This window comes from Lissotriton helveticus, chromosome 1_1 (assembly GCF_964261635.1).
Source record: "Lissotriton helveticus chromosome 1_1, aLisHel1.1, whole genome shotgun sequence".
NCBI lineage: Eukaryota > Metazoa > Chordata > Amphibia > Caudata > Salamandridae > Lissotriton > Lissotriton helveticus.
In genome coordinates this window covers 1,472,564,684-1,472,583,802 of record NC_136057.1, presented here as the reverse complement: position 1 = coordinate 1,472,583,802, position 19,119 = coordinate 1,472,564,684, and the positions used below count along the sequence as shown (strand labels likewise).

The 19,119-nt window shown below is 46.6% G+C and overlaps 1 protein-coding gene across 1 annotated transcript in view; it reads right to left on the bottom strand.

Moving 5' to 3' along the window:
- Positions 1-2,062: 2,062 nt before the first annotated feature.
- The window catches only part of PMEL (premelanosome protein), a 35,115-nt gene continuing 18,058 nt past the window's right edge, over positions 2,063-19,119 (bottom strand). The window contains exons 6-12 of the mRNA XM_078686364.1: positions 17,939-18,559; positions 16,882-17,211; positions 4,673-4,795; positions 4,065-4,161; positions 3,430-3,632; positions 2,981-3,071; positions 2,063-2,478 (exon numbers count right to left, since the gene is read on the bottom strand). Of these exons, the coding sequence (XP_078542490.1) occupies positions 2,316-2,478; positions 2,981-3,071; positions 3,430-3,632; positions 4,065-4,161; positions 4,673-4,795; positions 16,882-17,211; positions 17,939-18,559 (1,628 nt within the window). The 3' untranslated portion in view covers positions 2,063-2,315. The remainder of the gene's footprint in view (positions 2,479-2,980; positions 3,072-3,429; positions 3,633-4,064; positions 4,162-4,672; positions 4,796-16,881; positions 17,212-17,938; positions 18,560-19,119) is intronic.

The following is a 19,119-nucleotide window of genomic DNA, read 5'->3' as shown; positions in this document are numbered from 1 at the left end:
ATCCATGATGCTGTGGATAGCCTAGAGGTATGGAGGAATTAGTGATTCTGGTTAAGATTTAGGGTTATGCTTGGGCTTGGTGTTTAACCAGATCTTTGCCTTAATATTCTTTTGTAAGATTAGGCATACTAGGTGCATAAACCTTGGCCGCCTCTAAATGGGTTTGTCAGAAATGCGACGTGTTCTTGTTTTGAATAGGTGTGGCAGTCTTCCTCTGGTGCTGCAGGAGACAGGGATCTACTACTGGCAAACACTAGATGGGCATCATGGGTCTTTCATACTGTAGTATAAACATTTGTATATAATCTACACTAAAGCCCTGTCACCGCTTTTCGCATGTCGGTGTGCGCCCTTCTTTCGCTACTACCGTTGTACTCTACTTTGCACTACTGATGGACCTGGAGTCCTGTTAATCCCTTAACGGATTGATGCTTTTTGCTAGACTTGCTCTTTAAAACATTCTAAATTACAATGTCAATTAAGACATAGAACCCATTTGGTCCGACAAAAATAGACAGGAAAGGCTTTGGTTAACAATCGCATTGAGATGAAATCTGATTACTGAGATTAGCAGATACTGAATTTAAACAAGCGTTTGCTATGCAATAGGTCTCCTTTAAGTAGGAAGGGCTCACTTTGATAAAATCATCCTAGTTCTATGGGTGCAGCCTGCAGAGCACATGGCTGTGTAACCAGTTCAAGTGTTCCCAACAGTGCACCCTAGTGGCAAATTATGGTAACTTGGACTACATATAAAAACAAGCATTTACAATGCAATATGTCTCGCATTTAGGAGAGTTAGTTTGAGCTATTGGCATTGTAAAGGACAATGCTTTTTATTTAAGTTTTGGTTTTTAAAACATAATATAAAAGGCATTGTCATTTACAATGCCAAAAGCTCAAACTACCGTAAATGCGAGGCCCATTGCATTGCAAATTCTTGTTTACCTTACGCTGTAGCTTTGATTTATGCATTACCCATATAGAAGCATTCCAAATGGATAATCCCTTGTACATAACTGCCGGCAACACTGCCTGAAGCAGACATGATCGCTGCGGATAATATTGCATGAAGGGGCCGCTAATGTAGTAGTGACTACAAACAAGACTGAGACTGTAACTAATAGTTTGCGATTTTCATTTAACATAATTAGCTTATTGAAGAGGTTGATTTCACCCTTGCATGGGGTATTAAAAAAATCCTTACATGACAGCAAATCAAGTTTTCCAGTTTAATAACTGGAAATGGGCAGAATAATGGTGCCCATGTCATGGAACTGAAGATCAGCAAGTATTCATGGTATGTTAGTTTCGAGGCTTTACATTACGTGCAAAGTAAATGTCACTCTGCCTGAGTGAGACAGTTGGTGCAAAACAGGTACATGCCATCAATGACAGCAATACTGGATGCCACCCAAGGGCGCCACTACAAAGATTAGCCTGGGGGCTCTTAAACAGTTTGAGGTAATTCTACACGCAAGGTCACATGTGCAGGCGGAGAAACCCATGCACCCCTCTATACCTTCGCTTGTGGAGGAAGAAACCAACTGGCAACATTTGACTTTCAACGAGAGACCAATAATCAGTTCCCTGCCATTCACCACACCAAAAGTAATTTAACTTTGACACCACACTTCTATCAGCAGGGGTGCAGCAGATGCAATGGCACCAGCCATGGGGGTCTCCGGGTACCACTGCACACTAGCGCCCCCCCCCCCCCGGTTTACCCAAATCAAAATCAGGGAATGGGCCTATTTCTGGCTTGCGTTAGGGCCCCATGATACTCCTGCGGTGCCATGTTCCAACACCATACCCACCACCCCCTTCCAAATTGGGCAAGCTCTTGGTACTATATACTTCTTGATCTGGTTTCTTCACCCACCCCCTGGTTCTACCAGCCACCATGGTTAGACATTAGAGCAGATTACTTTTAGGAGAAAGAAAACGGGGATCCAAAAGCTTTTACTAGAGGGACATGGGTAAGTCCAGGCCTATAGATTTCTATAGCTACCCAACCAGGGTCCCCCAGTGTCAAAAGACTTCCATGAATAAAACAAAGATGCAAGGTGTCGCAAGAATGGTTTTATTCTCAGATTAACAGAGTTCTGCCATGGACACAGAAGGATTGTGGGTGAACCATTTATCCGTGGGACCAGCACCACTTTGGTATTGCAGATCTACTAAACTGAAGTCCTACTAGCCACCAAGAGTGAGGCCCCTCTAAAAATGTTCCCTTTGGCACCCATTTTATTCCTTCTTCAAAATCTGGCCCCTCAGTCAGGTTGACTCCAAGGCACACTCTTCAGAAAATCCCGTCAGACCATCCGCCCACTCAAGAGGGGGCTGGTCTCTCCACTCAGCGTGCGGCCAAGGGCATTCCTGAAGAAGAGTCGCAACGAGGAGCTGTCCGGGACCCACCGGCTGCTGGTCACCAGTACCGGGCCATTGGGGAGGAGCGTGTACGGCTTCTTGTACCTACTGAGAAACAAGGAGAAAGGTAAGTTGCCAACCAGATCAAGCCGATTAGCTCAAAACAAGTGCCCAAGTATAGAACTGATGGCAGAGGTTAAAGTCAGGTACTCTGACAATTTCAAACATTCAACTTAAGGGGTTACAGGTAAACATTGAAACTATTTTACACGGGTCCCATAAAGTGCAAATTCTTAAAGCAGCAAAATACTGGGACATAGGATTGTATACAGCACCAACCTTACTGTATCGCTAAGTGAACAGCACACTAAAATTCAGTGCAAAGGTGAGGGCTGATCGAACACCCCCTGCCCCCACATTTGTGGAAACTAGTCACAGAAAGTCCCACACATGCCATTATAAATCTTACCACCTCCCACCCTTCCAATGAGGACCTGGAAGCAGACCAGACAGTACAAAACGGCATATACCGTAAGTGGTCTTCTCCCCCGCCCCCCTCGTGGGTTCTAGCCATACACAGGCGTAGAGGATTTGCATAATGATTGCTCACCTGTAGGTGTACGCCACAGCTCCAAGAGCAAGACCTAGTACCAGGATGCCAACAAACAAACCAAATCCTGTGGCGGCAGAGGTAGCACTTCCTAAAAGATAAAACCACAACTTTAGAGAGCAGGAGACTGGCCATGGTTACAAGTTGGACCCAAAACACGCATACAATCCCACGTCCCTTTGAAACCGGGTAGGAGCTACAAAATGAAATGAGACAATTCACCAAGCAGCCATGTAAAGTCAGTCATTTCTGCCCTTCAAGGATACACGGGCAGGGAGACCGAGGCGTAGCCTGCAGCGGAGCAGAGTTTAGGCATTCAGCAAAAGCCATACAACCAGTATATGTATACATTAAAGGCTGGCATAGAACTAAGCTATTCTTCAGAAATTAAAAGCCCCAGGCCGCTCCCCCCCCCCCCCCGCTTCTACCATGAAGGTTATGGTGCTCACCACCGATCCGCACTTGAGCACTGGCAACGGCCAGGCTGACGGCATTGGTCAGGGACACGTTGACGCAGTAGTCACCAGAGCCATTGAAAAGCTGACGCAGGACCAGCTGGCAGTCGGCGGACGGTGGTACCGGGCTACAGACGGTCTGCTGAGGAGAGATGCAATCTGGGTCCGAGACAGTGGTGCAGACGTCACTTGGGATGCTGGAGAGAGATCAGAACCATGAGGGGGCATGGAGAAAGCAGAAAGTTGTAGGCTAGCAAGGCATGAAAGACATTATGGAAAGCAACCACTACTCAGCCGAGGTATGCTGGAGCATATGAGCTAGGATCATGGCACTGTTGCACATGTGCAGATAAACAGGAGCCCAAAGCAAGTTCTACAAAGATCTGAAGGCATAGTAACACTGGTGTAGCACTAGAGTCTCATATGCCATCATCTCATACATCCGATGTTACGACCAAAAGTGAGCCAAACGTATTCCACCAGCACACTTAATGGATTCATTTCTGTCTTAATCATGCTGCCCTTTCTAGTGAGCAGCTGGAAAGACATGTAGCTCAATGGCAAACGTTCAGCGGGCATAGTGGACCACAGAGCATCTTTCCTCCCCCATAAACATGCTGGTGCCTCACCTGCCCTGGCAGGTCACTGTAAAGTCCACCACATTCTCCTGACCTTCCACGGCGACTGCAGGCACCATCTGGATGATCTCCACGCTTTCGATACCCTCTGCAACCAGAACAGAGAATTAGGAGCAACCCACACAGGAGAAGACGGGCACTTCTGCTACAGATTCGACAACCCTTCCCACACCACCGCAATCAAAAAACGTATCACGTTCTATAAAAAACCTCACCATAAACTAGATTCACAATAAACCCCGCCCAACCACGTGACCGACCACCATGCACACTGTTGTAGCTTACAGTAGTCCTGTTGAGTGCTCAAATAGATTACATTTGCAGTTTCATCATTAGATGTACCCCTACATTCATGACTGTAGCAGCTCTACACTCCCAAAAAGAGGGTTTTTGCTAAACCTCCTACTCATCCCGATGCAGAGTCCTCCAGTAGCTTTCAGACGCGACACAACCATACAAGATAAAACCACCTATTGAGGCAGCAGTTACCAAGCCCAATCAACTAGATGAAGTGGGGAGGACTGGCATAGTGGGGAGTTCCTACAGCAGCAATGTGTGCATCTCTTCCCAACCCGGCTTCCTGCCCAAGGAAAACTTACGCACAATCTCCAGGTCTGTGGCAAAGGAGCCATAACGGTACAGCAGGCAGTCACCAGGCTGGTTCTCAAGAGCTTGTCGTTTCACCAGCACTAGGGTTTCATCCAGCACTTCAGCTGGCGCCTCTGTACATGAGAGAAAGGATGCAAGTGTTAACATTCAGAACTAATAGGACGATGCCTAGCCGCTAAACAACCCCTGGCGATTGCACACTACAGAAGATTTCAGGCTGGGTGCCCTGGTGTGTACAGGGAAAAAAAAAAAAAAAAAAAAAAAAAAAAAAAGGACACCGGGCTTAAACAGTGCCTCACCACAGCCTGGCAGATCTCCAACCTGGTAAAAGCTGCAGCCAGACTAAACCATTCACTTCGGTAAAGGGTGCCAACATAGGGTTTTGATCTAGCTGAAAGACCATTGTGCTCCAAGTAGGCCAGCAAACACTCCACCCACACACAGCCAACTTGCTACGAAACCTGAAATTCAGAGCTCAGTTACATTCCACAAACCTGTAACCAGCACAATCAGACCCATCTTCCAGACCGGATGCTGTTGCTAACACCTTCAACTCAATACCCAATCTTCATCTTGATTCACCAACCCTAAAATGGCACTATTTAAAAAAACTCCAATGCATTAGCATAGTACTAGCTACTCCTAGGTTATAGTCAAGACGAAGTCTTTAGAAAACTGCAATTACTGTCATCAAGTGGACTATTCAACCCAAGCCGTTCAGGTGTTGGTCTTGGATAGTTCTTTCCGAATTTGGTTCAGGTACATGTGTGAAAGACCAGTAAAAAAGTCTGTGGGTGAAACAAAGATCCCTTATTATAATTCTCAAAAATTACTGTAATTGTTTAAACTTAAACAAGCCAAAAACGGGACAGAAGATACTTATGGCCATTAAACTCCATGCAGGAACTGGAATTCAGAGAACAATTTCGAGCAATACAAGTACCTGTCCGGAGATCAGACAATGTTAAAATGAAACCAGATTCTTTCCGAGTACACAAACCTAGTCTTCAAATCTACCCAAATTGCAACATTTTCTTGCTGTTTGCATTGGTGGCTCATGATTAACTAGGAGTCCAGGATGATGCAGAGGTCGTGTGTGGTCCATGGGTGTGAGGGGGGGTTCCAAGCGCTGTGGCCACCAGGAGGCATCCCAGCAGGGGGTGGAGCCCATGAGGACTGGCCTTCTGAGTTGCTTGTGGCAGCTGCTCTTCATCCAGGTGGCTAAAGTCTTCATCCGGTCATGAAAGCTGGTCTTGGCAACTGTGGGTTCATGGAGGGAGATAATCAGTTGGGTGTTGGTGCGAGAGACTATGTGGACTGTGGTTCTGGATGATGGCTGTGAGCGGGGCCATGTACATATTGAAGAGAATGGGGCTCAGGGAGGAGCCCCGAGGCACTCTGCAGCTGATCTGTGGGCTCAGATCAGAACGGTGGAAGTCTGACTGTTGGGACAGTGAGGAAGGAGCAGATCCATTCCAGGACGATCACGGATGCTGGTGTTGTAGAGTCTTATGCAGAGACTGTATTGAAGGCAGCAGAGAGGTCCAAGAGGATGAGTGCTGCAGTTTCACCTTGGTTGAGGAGGGTGCAGATGTAGTCTGGCAGCGAGGAGGGTAGTCTCTGCTGTGGTTGCTTTGGAAGAGGTCCAGAATGTGGTTAGCTTTGCTGAACTTGGAAAGTTGTGTTGATTGCCTTCGATGACCTTGGCTGGGAAGGGTAGAAGAGATTGGTCTAAAGTTCTTGTGGTCTGTTGGTCGGCAGAGGGTTTATTCAGCAAGGTGTTTGATCTCTGCTGGCTTCCAGGAAGGTGGAGTTGATGGTGCAACTTAGTTCGAGGGAGATGGTGGTGCTGGCTTTGTTGAAGATGTGGTGTGGGCAGGAGTGGATGCTCTTCATTATCTTGAGGATGAAGCCAGCTGTGAAGGGAGTCCAGCTGAGTAGAGATGGATGTCTTTGGGTGCAGTTGTTGCGGGGGGGGGGTGTATTGGTATCAAGGCTGTTAAAAAAATCGTACATCTCTTTAATCTTGTGGAGAAAGAAGACAGTGCAGAAGTCTTGGGAGGGTAGGATGTCCGCTGTCTGTGCTGGGTTGGTAAATTCTTTGATCAGAGCAAAAAGGTCTTCGCCATGGTGTGTTGGTTGTGGGAGGTTTTGAGAAGCCAGTAACTGCTACAATATTTACCATGCATGTCGCATTCAATATTTTAGCCCCGTTGTGTTCAGGACTCCAGTGCAGAAAATTAGCAATTGCCATCTCCTTAAGTACACAAATGTCATTCTGATTTACCATGCCAAGTAACGGCATCACTGAACGCAAACAAACTAATTCCAAAAATTGAATAAAGTAAACCAACAACGTTAACAGTTGAAATGGTTCTGAGAAATAAAAGACTAGTTTCACACCATCCAAGTGGTAACAAACTGTGCTCGTTTAAACCGTGGCTGCCTTTTAGTTTGTGCCAGTAACCACATCCTCGAAATACAATAGGATGAAGTGCCTGTACTCTTGGGAGCATTCAGGAGTAGGTGAACTGTCATTTATCCTCATTCACTAGAGTAAGAACGTGGAGTATGGTTAAAACATCCAAAGTTTAAAATTACCCCACCCCAAAGGTTGGTCGCTGTATTTCAGCCAAACAGAAGCAGCACAAACAGGGAGACTAGGGGCCAAACTTTCCATCATCTTACTAGTGGTAGTAACCACTTTGCCCGCATGTTTATACGAGTGAGCAGATTGATCCCCTTCCACGGGTGGGATTCTCTGCCCTGGTTGTGGAAATGTCTGACTGAGCACACCCTCAATCCCCACCTGCCACCCCTCCCACAGTTAACTTCCTTCCAGGAAGTTAAAAGGAACTGTCCTGATTAATATCAAAACAGAAAGTTAAAATAAAAACATTGTGAACCTGCATGCTTTGCAAATAAATCCAGCAGTTCAACATTATAAAACAAACAATGAGCCAGTCAGCCATTAGTCTGCCCCGTGCCCCCTTCCTCTAGCCCCCCCCAAAAAAATGTAAACAAACGCCACAGATTTAGGGGCTGCCAAGCTATACTCTGTTGCACCAAGTCAATAATGTGAAGTTTAACTCAAAAAAGTAGGCAGGACAGATATTTAAGGTTGCAGTGCATCCTACCTAGCATTACTTAAAAACATTCCTTTCACAGCAGCTAAGTTTCCTGGGACGCAAGAGATTAAAGTTAGGTCTATGGATAACATCCAGTTGTAAACAAGGAACTCATGATTATGCATAACACTTAGTATGCTGGTTTCTGGGGACAATGTCTTACCACTCACTTCCACTATCAATAGAAGCATAGCCCTTCAATACATTTCAGAAAGGGTCTTGACTTTGACATTCAAACCAATAGTCTATTGAGGAAGGGTCTCGAACATGACCACAGATGGCTGCATTCAATAGACATCACCTCCAGCCCATGACCAACAAATGCATGCCTCTCATACAATGTTAACCTGAGTGTATATGAGCTCCAATGACAACCAATGGTTTAATTTAACCATAACATCAATTAACCCAATTATCTTCAGTGGCATTCCTCTGCACCCACCAAGAAGTAGTGAATAGTCAAATTGGTGGTTTGTGCCACATTGGTAGCGTGCTTGGCCCCTGGTAAGAGGATATTGCAATCAGAAGCAGTCTACACAGATTCCCAATAGGTTTTTATAGATGCGAGACAATTGCGGCATTTTTCACCTCTGGGGTGTGCTTTCATCTCCCTGTGACTTGCACTGCAAGGCTGGCAAACCACCAGTCAGTATTCATTCAGCAAAGTGTACAAACTGAGGCAGAAAAGCCACAAGAGTACCTGCTCATTGTAGAGCAGTGTCCAGTAAGCCTAGTTGTGGAATATTTATAGTTCCGTGTGCTCAACTAGGGCAAGTTCAATATACAAAAACTAGTTCAGAATAGTATTTTTTATAAAATGCAAAGAAACGCTTATCCAACTACCATAAACCTTCAGACCAATACATAAAAGATGCCAGAAGTTAGGGGTACATCTGGACAGCAGTTCTAGTACAGCATGGTTACATAAGCATTCCTAAACTACCACTGATCTGAGAAACATCCCCTTCGAATTGTTTTAGTATGTGCAAGGAGCCCGTGTCAAACCAATCTCAGGAGTGGAGAAAAAAAAATAATGTTTTAACCCTCACCCACTCTAGTGGCATGCTTCACGATCAGGTTTGTGCTGGCTCCTTAAGGTCAGGGTGGCCTCAATCTTATTCCAGGGAGCTCTTAGGCAGATAGGTTTAAATAAAACCTATGCTCCGAGCATTGCCTGCCTCTATAGGAGCTGGTTTGAGGTGAACATTTGGACACAATCCACACCATGAACATATACAGCTGAGTCTGTGATACATTGATGTCCTGGTCATCTGGCATGGAGGAGATACCACTAAGCCCTTTAATGGATGGGTGAACAAAAGAAAAATTCCTGAGGTTTACTGGGAAACCTTACAGAACCCAGGTGTCCTTCCTGGATATTCAAATGACTGATAAAGGCAAGCTGAACAGCTCTCTATACTAAACCCACTGACCGCAACAGTTTGCTACACTTCAGCAGTGCCCACCCCGTGCACTTGGGCAGAGTCTTCCTGTAGGGCAATTTTTTTGTAGAAGGTGGAACTTCTGAGCTCCAGGATTAGAAGCAAGAAGCTAAAATACTGAAACCGGTAATACCCAGACAAGATTATCCAAAAAAGCCCATAAGCGAGCACACAATATGCCCAGAGATGCTCTTGTGAAAACAAATGGATGAAACCACCACTCCTTGATTTTTGTAATCACTCACAGCTCTGCGTCCAATACCATCTATATAAATATTACACTGGGAAATACTCACCCGACAAACTAGATTTCAATAAACAGCTATTCTCATTTAGGAGAAACAGAAGCATAAGAGCGGTTCACAGCAGCATTGGCAAAAAGTCAACTGATTCAGGACCTCACCCCTGTAGCAGCTCTTCGGTGTGCCCCCTTACATCAGTCTAAAACTAACGACCTGGACCTTCACCCCCTTGGGAACAAAGGCTCCACACAAATTGCACAGCAATGTCATCTATGTTATAACTGGCCCATGTAACCTTAGTTGGTGTTGGCTGCGGGACTATGGAACTCGCTTCCAGTGCATGCCCGAGCCTTGAATGACTTGTCCATTTTTAGGCGTACTATTAAAACGTTCCTGTTCTCCGCTTCTGAATAGTTTTCTTTTATTCCTCATGTTATGTTACAGTACCTGTCTGAGCGCCTGGACGCCCCTTTGCTGGGGTATCAGCACGCTATAAAAATATAAATAACATAACATAGTTACGTAGGAATGACAAGATAAAGGTATGCATCAGTATACATAGAAGCACTATCTGGTACAGAAAAGAGACTGCACTACCTTGATAAAGCACACAGGGACAGACTTACACTGGACAATTCTCGAAAAGCTCAGTGCCTCACCAGGGATCTCTAAAACTGCTGGTCAAAGAACAAAGATGGGTCTATAAACTTCAGACAAAACAAGGGCTCAGTGATTTACCTTGGAACCAGCTCCCCCATTAGCATCTTTACACATCCAAGGAGCACGGACAGAGATAACAATTCAGGCTGTCAACTTTGGATTTATAGAACATGTACACAACCATAAAAGTCTCATCCCGGATTCACTTATTCTTTGTTACATAGAAGACACTTCGGTACCAATACACAAGACATCCATTGCCAAACACCATTGAGCTGGCAAATCCCCCCCAAAATTAAGAAGCCCTGATGTCAACCGATTAGGGCAGACAAGATGTGTGTTAGTTTATGCTCCAATCTGATGGTGGGATTGATAATGTGGTCACTTTAATCACATCTGCGCATGGAGCAACAACCCCCCCTCCCCCCCCCTGCCAAAAGCCTCCGCTCCCTGATAGGAGCACCTCGCACTCATCGGAGTACAAGAGCAGCCCCACCCCTCTGATTGTTATTCTGTCTGTGGCGGATTGCCACATACTGGATGACAATGGCCCAGTCTGGGCTCTTTCTGCATGAGGTTGGCCTCCTCCTATCTCGGTCTAGGGCAGGACATAGTCAGGTGGAAGAAATTAACAAGCATTTGCAATGTAATAGGCCTCGCATTTACACAAGTTTAAGCTATTGGCATTGTAAATGACAATGCCTTTTATTTAGGTTTCAAAAACGAACACTTAAAAGGCATTATCATTTACAGTGCCAATAGCTCGAATTTGCGTAAATGTGAGACCTGTTGCATTGCAAATGCTTGTTTGGCTTGCTTCCAAGAGGTACCTCTGGAAGTCCAAAGTTCTACATGTCTAAAGAAACTTTGGATTAATTAGTTTCTTTTCAAAGAGGATTTCCTAACCCATTTCAAAAATCAACTTTGAGTAGAATAAACCAACTTTTCTACTGTTTCTCTTGCAGTGGTCTTTTTTATTGAAAAGTTCCCCCTTTGTAGCTGTGGCCGTCATATGCATTGCCCGCCACGACCACCCCCACTTTGCCTTCATTTAGGCCTGTAGTATAGATCCCCATTACCTTGGTTTCCATCCTATTTGGTTTTGTAAATCGGGTGCATTGTTATTCGTGTAAACTACTCCTCTTGTGGGTGTAGCTACTTATGGAAATACATTCTACTTTGCAGACTAACTCCTAACTCTTGGTTGGGGAGGTACTGGTACATAATATCTAATTACACCGAAGGAGTACTGGGTGCTGTACTAAAACCACTGCACAAAAGCCAGCAGGCTTGGGAGTGTGTGGTTCTACTTTGTAAATGGCCTTGGAAATGCGGGATGTGCTGTAAATGATGCTGGAGTTCAGCAGTGATGTTCACTATCAGCTGTGTCCACTCCAAGGCTCTCCTCTGAGATAGGGGATGCTCTGAGGATATGTCTGAATATGTTTGGGAGTGGTCACATCATTCCACTTTTACACACACTCACCCCCCCCCACCCGCATATTGAAAGAAGACAGTCGTGCAGAGAGGCCTTGTTTTTTTATGAGTCCCGACCTTCGAGGGGCTCTAGATAGTACTGTATTTTCCTCCCAAGGAGGGAGGAAACTCCCTGTCTGGGGGACCCTGCCTCTCCCAAGGGAGGAGCACCCAGTTCCAGAGGAGCATTGCCTTTCCTCATGCGGCTAACCCTAGTCTCAGGGGAGTCCTGCTTTTCCCGGGGTAGGCTAGCTCCTGTCCCAAATGTGCTATGCATTTCCTGCGGTTAGAGTAAGTATGAAACGTCATTTTAAGGTCTTCCATAGAAGTTTGAAGCACTGATGCAGCCTGGCTTAATTTCATCTACAACTGCAGCTGTCAAACTCCTCAAAAGGGAGCTTTTCTTTGAAAAATGCATAGGCAAGTGTGACATGCTTCTCCATAAGCATCAGATAAGCTATACCGAAAATTCCTCCGTTTACAGTAGACCATGGACCATGCTCTGACTGGTCGTAACCACCCTCTGACCTTTGTGACAACCCCCCTCCTGCCTCTGACCCCATTTGGGTCCAGACGGACACCCTTCTGTGGGTTTGTTCTCGTGACGCTTTCCACTAGGGGCGAATGTAAAGTTCTTGTCTGTCCTCCAAAGGCATGCTCAAAACAACCCACCCTTTCTTGTAGTCTTGTTTAGGCGAAAAGTAAAAAACCAAGTGCTGGGGAAAAGCTGTCCAAATACCACTTTCTTTGAATAGGTGTAGCCTATTTGTAGAGCGAAACTGGTGTGCAGCAAAGTTACAATGAGACATGAATTTGAGGTTACGCTGCTGCAGTTGAATAAAATGCACACATGTGTTTATGCATTGTAAAAGCATGTGTATCTCGGATTGTTAACTCACTTGGCATGGCTCCTTCTGATTAGTTGTAAGCTTCAGTCCACTGGAAATTAAACAAGTTGTTACTGTGGAAAGGGAACGTGAAGGCATGCTATGCAAGCCCTACACGGGGACAAGCAATGTGCATGCGTAGGGAGTGCACATCTCCTGTCTCCCTTCAGAGGGGGCGGCAGAAAGGAGACGCCATGCGCGCACATTAGCTGTCAGTGCACATGGTTTGTCTATCTTCGCACAGTAAAGCCACAATAGGTCTTGCCAAGGCAAGCAGCGCGCATACGCTGCATTCGCCAGGCAAGACCTAAAAACACCCATGCTACCAGGTGACAATCCAGTTCATGAAAAGGTGGAAACACTTTTAAAGTGTATGGGTCTTTCACTGTCTTTTTTAAAGGGGACGCTTTTTCAATGTTATATTCAAAGCCATGGTTGCGGTTTTATTATTTTATGCAAATAGCAACCATTGACAAAGCCAATAGTTCTGGCTTGTAGGTGTAACACTACTGGTGTTATATATCTGGATGCAATGACAGAAGCAGCAAATTACCAGTCAGGCAGCACCCTATGCTAATCACAGATTTTTAGTTTACGTGATTTAATCCATGGATTTAATTACATTGAAAACCCCCTTTGTACACACCCTGTTTTTTTCATCCCACATAAAGCGCTGGAAACACCATGTAAGTGGCACTGTGCATCATGCACGACTTCCACTTTGTGGGATTGCCTTGGTACAGGTGCATAGTGAGCCCTCCATCGCCCCACCCCTTGCTTTAGGAAATACAGCAGATGAGAAGCCCTTGATGGGCCTCTGTCTGCAACTCAGCAGACAAAGGTTCAGCTCATAATTAATGTGAAAAGGTGTGTGGAGGGATGGATTAGTGAAAGGGTTAATGAAGGAGGATGGATAACTGAGTGGAAGGATGGAGGAGAAAAGGTAAGGATGGAGGACTGACAGGGTGGATAACAGGCGAGTGAATGGATGAGTGGATAAGTGAATTGATGGATGGATTGCTGAAATAAGTGAAAGGATGAATGAGAAAAAGGGTGGGTGAAAGGGAGGGTGGATGGTGAAAGGGTGATGGATGAGAGAAAGGGTGGAAGGATGGCTGACTGAGTGGATGAATGAGTAAGTGAAATGGTGGCTGGATAGGTGCAGGGGTAGATGACTGAATCACTGGGTAGATGGCTGAGTGACTGGATGGGTGGCTGAGTGACAGGATGGGTGGCTGAGTGACAGGATGGGTGGCTGAGTGACAGGATGGGTGGCTGAGTGACAGGATGAATAGAGGGATGGAAAGAGGTTTGCAAATGGTTGAATATGTATGGGCATACAGATGGCAGGGCAGACTGAATGGTGTAGGACTGAATGATTACACTTTGTAACCCCTATCTTAAGTACATTTCCTATAGATTGTCTCTATATAATGTGTGTGAAGTACCGCATTCTGACACCCTGTCCTACTTACTTGGGATAAGTAGCACTATAAAATTAAATACACGTGTTTATGTGAAGAGGGTTGTCACCATTGGAGGGTGGTAGCATGGCCAGGCATCGGAAGTTTCCCTGAGAGGCTGGAAAGGTGAGGGGGCGGGATGGTTGTTACCACAAAAAGACCTGCACATTTGCTCAAAGCTGCACGCATACTGAAAAACCATGACGTAAACGATGGTCTCAACCTAAACTAAACTTTTCACTTGTATTTAAGTGGTTGTCTATTTACTTACATACTATTGCGCGACCTCTGATGCAGCTGTAAAACTTACCTTTCGTCCTGAATTTTGACCCTTTGTCCAGAATTTTTACACTCACCGGACGGTTGGTCACCCTAGTCCCAGCCGAGGGAGATTTTGACTATTACACGTATACACCCCTCCAGATCATCTTGTGGTATGAACCAGCTTTTTCTGGCTGGGCCCTCAGGAACCCTTAGCCCCTGTTGCCACAGTGCCTCAGTGCCTCAAGCAAGGGGAGCCTAGCAGGTTGTAAAGAGGGTTGGGACCCATGACAGCGAGTATCTGTGGTTCTCAGTAGCCAATTCTGTTTTTCCATTTTTTGGGGGAAAGACTTTGCATGATTAAGGTCTTTCTGGATACGATTATACTCGCCCTCATCTTGTACAATTGGTTCTCTGAAACCCAATGCAGGGTTTAACCACAGGGCCACCATCTCGCACCCCCGTGTAAGTAACTCATTAACAAGTGTTAGCATCCTTGATCTGTAGGTGTGCGTTTTGTCTCCTTTTACTCAGAATGGAGTACTGTAGCACGGGGAGGCGGGCCACCCCGATGCCCGGACGTTAGTCACCCCCCTGCGGGGTATTCATCATGTGCCCCCCCCCCTCTTCCCTCCACAGACTAATGCTTGGGGTATGCTCCAGAACCCAACTGTTCACAGGACGAGGACTATGAGGAAGTTAGTCCCTTTAACTGGCTCCACACTGGAGAGGAGGAGCCTACATAGACGTCAAACACCGAAGCCGACAGCACTCGGGTGTGCTTGTTCACCGGAGGTGTAGGAGGAGCTGTAGCGGAGGAGTGGGTACGAAGGGAGAAGGTATCGAAGAGGAGAAGACCGGAAGAACCGTTGTACCATCCCTGGCAGAGAGGAGGAGTGACCCGTTGGCGGCGCGGGAGCCAGGAGGCCATCGGCATCCCGAGCCACCCAGCCGCACGCCAGGAGGTGTGGCTCACCGAGGTACGGAGCCGTATCGCGGGCTGGGTGGAGAGGAGGGGGTAGAACCGTCCCCTGACCTGCTTTTCCCGTGCTCTCCCTTCACACCCCCGTTCCCTCACAGCGACCTGTATATAGCACTAGTGGTGACTCCCTCACTCCCTTTCCCTGGTAAATCCTCAAGAGATCAGGACAGTAGTCCGATACCTGCCTTTCTTCTTTTCTCTTCCGGACGGCGGCCCTGGTGTCACAGAGACAGAAGAGTCGCATCCCCGCCGGAGTCCCCGACGTCTGAAACGGGAGGAAGACGGACCCCGACCCCGGAGACGAACGTTGAGCAGCAGATCCCCGAGGAGGATCCCTTTAAGGAAGACTTGCACCGATTGCCTGTTTAACCAATTAAAACCCTCAATCACCAAAACCCGCCTCCTGCCTTTTCCTCCACAACCCGCTACAAGTGCATAATACAGTTTCAAAAGGCACTGCTGTGTCAGTTAATGAACTGCACTATTTTGCACAGTAAGTTTGGTGGCCACACGTATACTAGCAGATTTGGGATAGAGCACAGTGACGATACTCACAACACGTCATCGGAGGTGCACGAGCATGTATATCATATGGACACTAGTGAGTGAGACAGCATAGAAAGAGTATGCAAAGGAGTTTGCTGGACCTGTTGATTTGGAATCAGTCCTCGGTTGGCATTCATTCTTACACCATATTCACAGTTACTCTTCAGCTACTACTCAATTTGGCAAGTATTAGCACCGCCTGTGCACGCTTTGAACTGCATGCCTTACACTAGAACATGCGTCAAGTATGTATCAGAGTGGTGATCGAAGCACGAATCCACCCTGAAGGAAGCCCAGGACTGTTGCGGCCATTAGTATAGGGATGAAACATGGCAGTGTTGGGGCACAGAACCATCATTTCCTTACTATCCCCAATACAGTTTAACCTTTCCCATCCACACCGCTAATAAATGGGATACCTGGGAGTGGATGAGGATTTTTTTTAAACAAATCTACATAAGAGCTCCCTGGAATAAGGTAGAGGCCACCCTGCCCTTTAGGAGCCACGGTGACTCAAAAGCATGCCACTACGAGAGGGATAGATTAGTTTCCTTTCTGCACACAGAGTGGAGTTTGACACTTGTACCTTGCCGGTAGTAAGAATATTCAGAGGGGATACTTTCCAGGTCATTAGTCACACGGGGAGGATGTATACCTCCATCCTTGGAGAAAGGTTCTCTACCCCCTCAGGGTTGTGAAAATTCTTCTGAATTCCCAGACCTTTAGGTTTCAAAATGCTAAACTATCTACACATTCACCACACCAAATGTATGAAGGAGAGCCAGATGCAGGTGGGTGAAGTCTACGATTTTGTACAGATGGTTACAACACAAATGTAATAGATTTTCCAGGATCTGTTTGGCAACTGAGCCACACAGGAGCCCTCAAGTTACATATAACATTAGAAAGCGATCACCTAGCATAAAGTAAGGTCCTAGTCTGGGACAGATGTGCCAGGCAAGTAGTGACAGAAACATTGGACGGAGAGGTTTTCGTAGAGCTCTGCGGCCTATTGGTTTCTGTGCCGCAACCTGCAGGAGCCTAGTGCAGTCGCAGCAAGGGTGGCCGGCCAGGTTCACTAAATGGGTACCACAAAGTTACTAAGACCATACCTGTGGCTTCTGGGACACCTTCTGTGGAGGGGACAGAGTTGACTGTAGAAACAGCTGCTGGGACAACAGTAGGAGCAGCTGGTGTCGCTTCCACAACTGAAACCTCGGCCTCTGGAGCTGCTGCATCCGCCTCCAACATTGCCTCAACTTCCGGAGTCTGCGCTGCTGTGGGCGCTATGGTAGGACCTGCAGGGGTACCCACTTCAACAATGGCAGAGACTGTGGGCAACGCAGGGGTGACTGCTCCTTCTGCTGAGGTTGTGGACTCTGTGGTAGGAGCTCCTGGTTCAGAAGGGGCTGCTGAAGAGATAGACGCTGGAACAACTGGTGCTAGAGGGAAAACAAGTCATGTTAGCATCATAGACGTAGTATGCAAGATTACAAAAAAAATGCTAGACTCCTTCCTTCTCGGCCCACAAGCCATTAAGGAATTGTGTCCTAATATAAAGCTGATGACGATAAGCGCATCCTGCCTCTACAGAAGTGACCCATGGCATATTTGCAATTCAGTATTCTTAAAGGACAAACCATTTATGTTGCAGTTATCTAGCCTAGGCTTAAAACTCACCCCCATCCTCCAATTGACTAGCTTCAGGCTGTGCATTTACTTCGAAAACTGGACCAGCAACCATTACGCTCTGGCATTCAATAGTCTACTGAAGTGGCCATATTTGCTTCTGTTGTGGCAGATCCAAAGAGGTGAACTTCGAAACAATGCTGGTGAAACCACTACTAGACGCAAGCAGACGGAGCCCAGTGTGGCAGTGGGATTACATGGATTTAGAAATGCTGAAGTAGGACAGTCATGTTAGATTGCACAGCAAGGACCACAGAAACGTTAGTGCAGGCTCAAAGCCATCTAGAGACAGTCTACAGCACCAGAGTCTAAAGTTGCTGTATGTCAAATCAATAGTTGAACTACAGAAGTTTAGCTTACCCACTTCTTAGATTATCCACTTAGGAGTGAGGAAAGGCAGTGTGGATTGTAACAATGTTAATACAGGATTTAAGGGATCATACCAGACACGTTTCCTGTATTACTGTGGTAAACACTGACCTGTTGTCTCTCCTGGTGCTGGGGTGCCAGGTGCCAGAGTGGTTGGTCCTTGTGTGACCACAGCTGCTGCAGTGGTGGCTCCTCCAGATGCAGCAGTCGTTACCTCGCCAGCAGCAGTCGTTACCTCGCCAGCAGCAGTCGTTACCTCGCCAGCAGCAGTCGTTACCTCGCCAGCAGCAGTCGTTACCTCGCCAGCAGCAGTCGTTACCTCGCCAGCAGCAGTCGTTACCTCGCCAGCAGCAGTCGTTACCTCGCCAGCAGCAGTCGTTACCTCGCCAGCAGCAGTCGTAGCTGGCTCCTCGGGATCTGGTGTGGTTTCTACCGCCGTTGTGCCACCAGTGGTGGTAGCACAGGCTGGCAGGGGGATGGCAGCCTGTAGGACGACCTGAGGTCGGAAGGTACCAGTGGATACATAGGTGTGGGTGACAGCAGTAGTACGGGAGACGAGTATGCCACTCTCATCACCGAAGTCCCAGGAGTAGGAGAGGTCTGCTTCTTGCAGGTATTGGCTTGGGTCATGGACCTTCACATTGAAAGCAATGGCCCTGTTCTGAACAAAGCGACTGTCATCCTGGTTCAGATCCTGGATCTGAGAGATTGACACGAAGAATGGAATTTGGTCTAAAAAAAAAAAAAAAGAAAATTGAGCCACTTAGTTAGCTCCACTCACTGTGGGAACAATAACCAACTCTTCCCATCACTATTACAAACAAGGCACATTTTAACACTCAGAATGGTGCATGTGTTTAGTATCTGCACATGCACTAGATACATCATTAAATGGGTGCAAACTTCAGCTTAACACACTTGCCCATCTCCTGGCTGAACGTTCCCAAACCTACCCAATAAAAATATGAGGAACAAGACCAAGTGCATAGAGCAGTCACTGCAGGATTGACAACTATTGCATGTACACAAGTATAGTCAAAGCATTTCTGCTTGCAAGCAGCCATTTTGGGCATGAAATATGCTACTACGCAGCTACAAGGACTTAAGTTACAGCCCGTAAACTCATTTAAATGTTGGCCCTTAGCAGGCTCCATGACTGAACATCCAATTCAGTAGCAGTTGCTTATCAAGGGTTGCTATATTTTCTACCTCAGGAGACGGCTACATGCTAGCAGGACTTTTGTAGTTCAACTGTTAGAATCAAGATCTTGGATCAGGATAATGGGGACCCA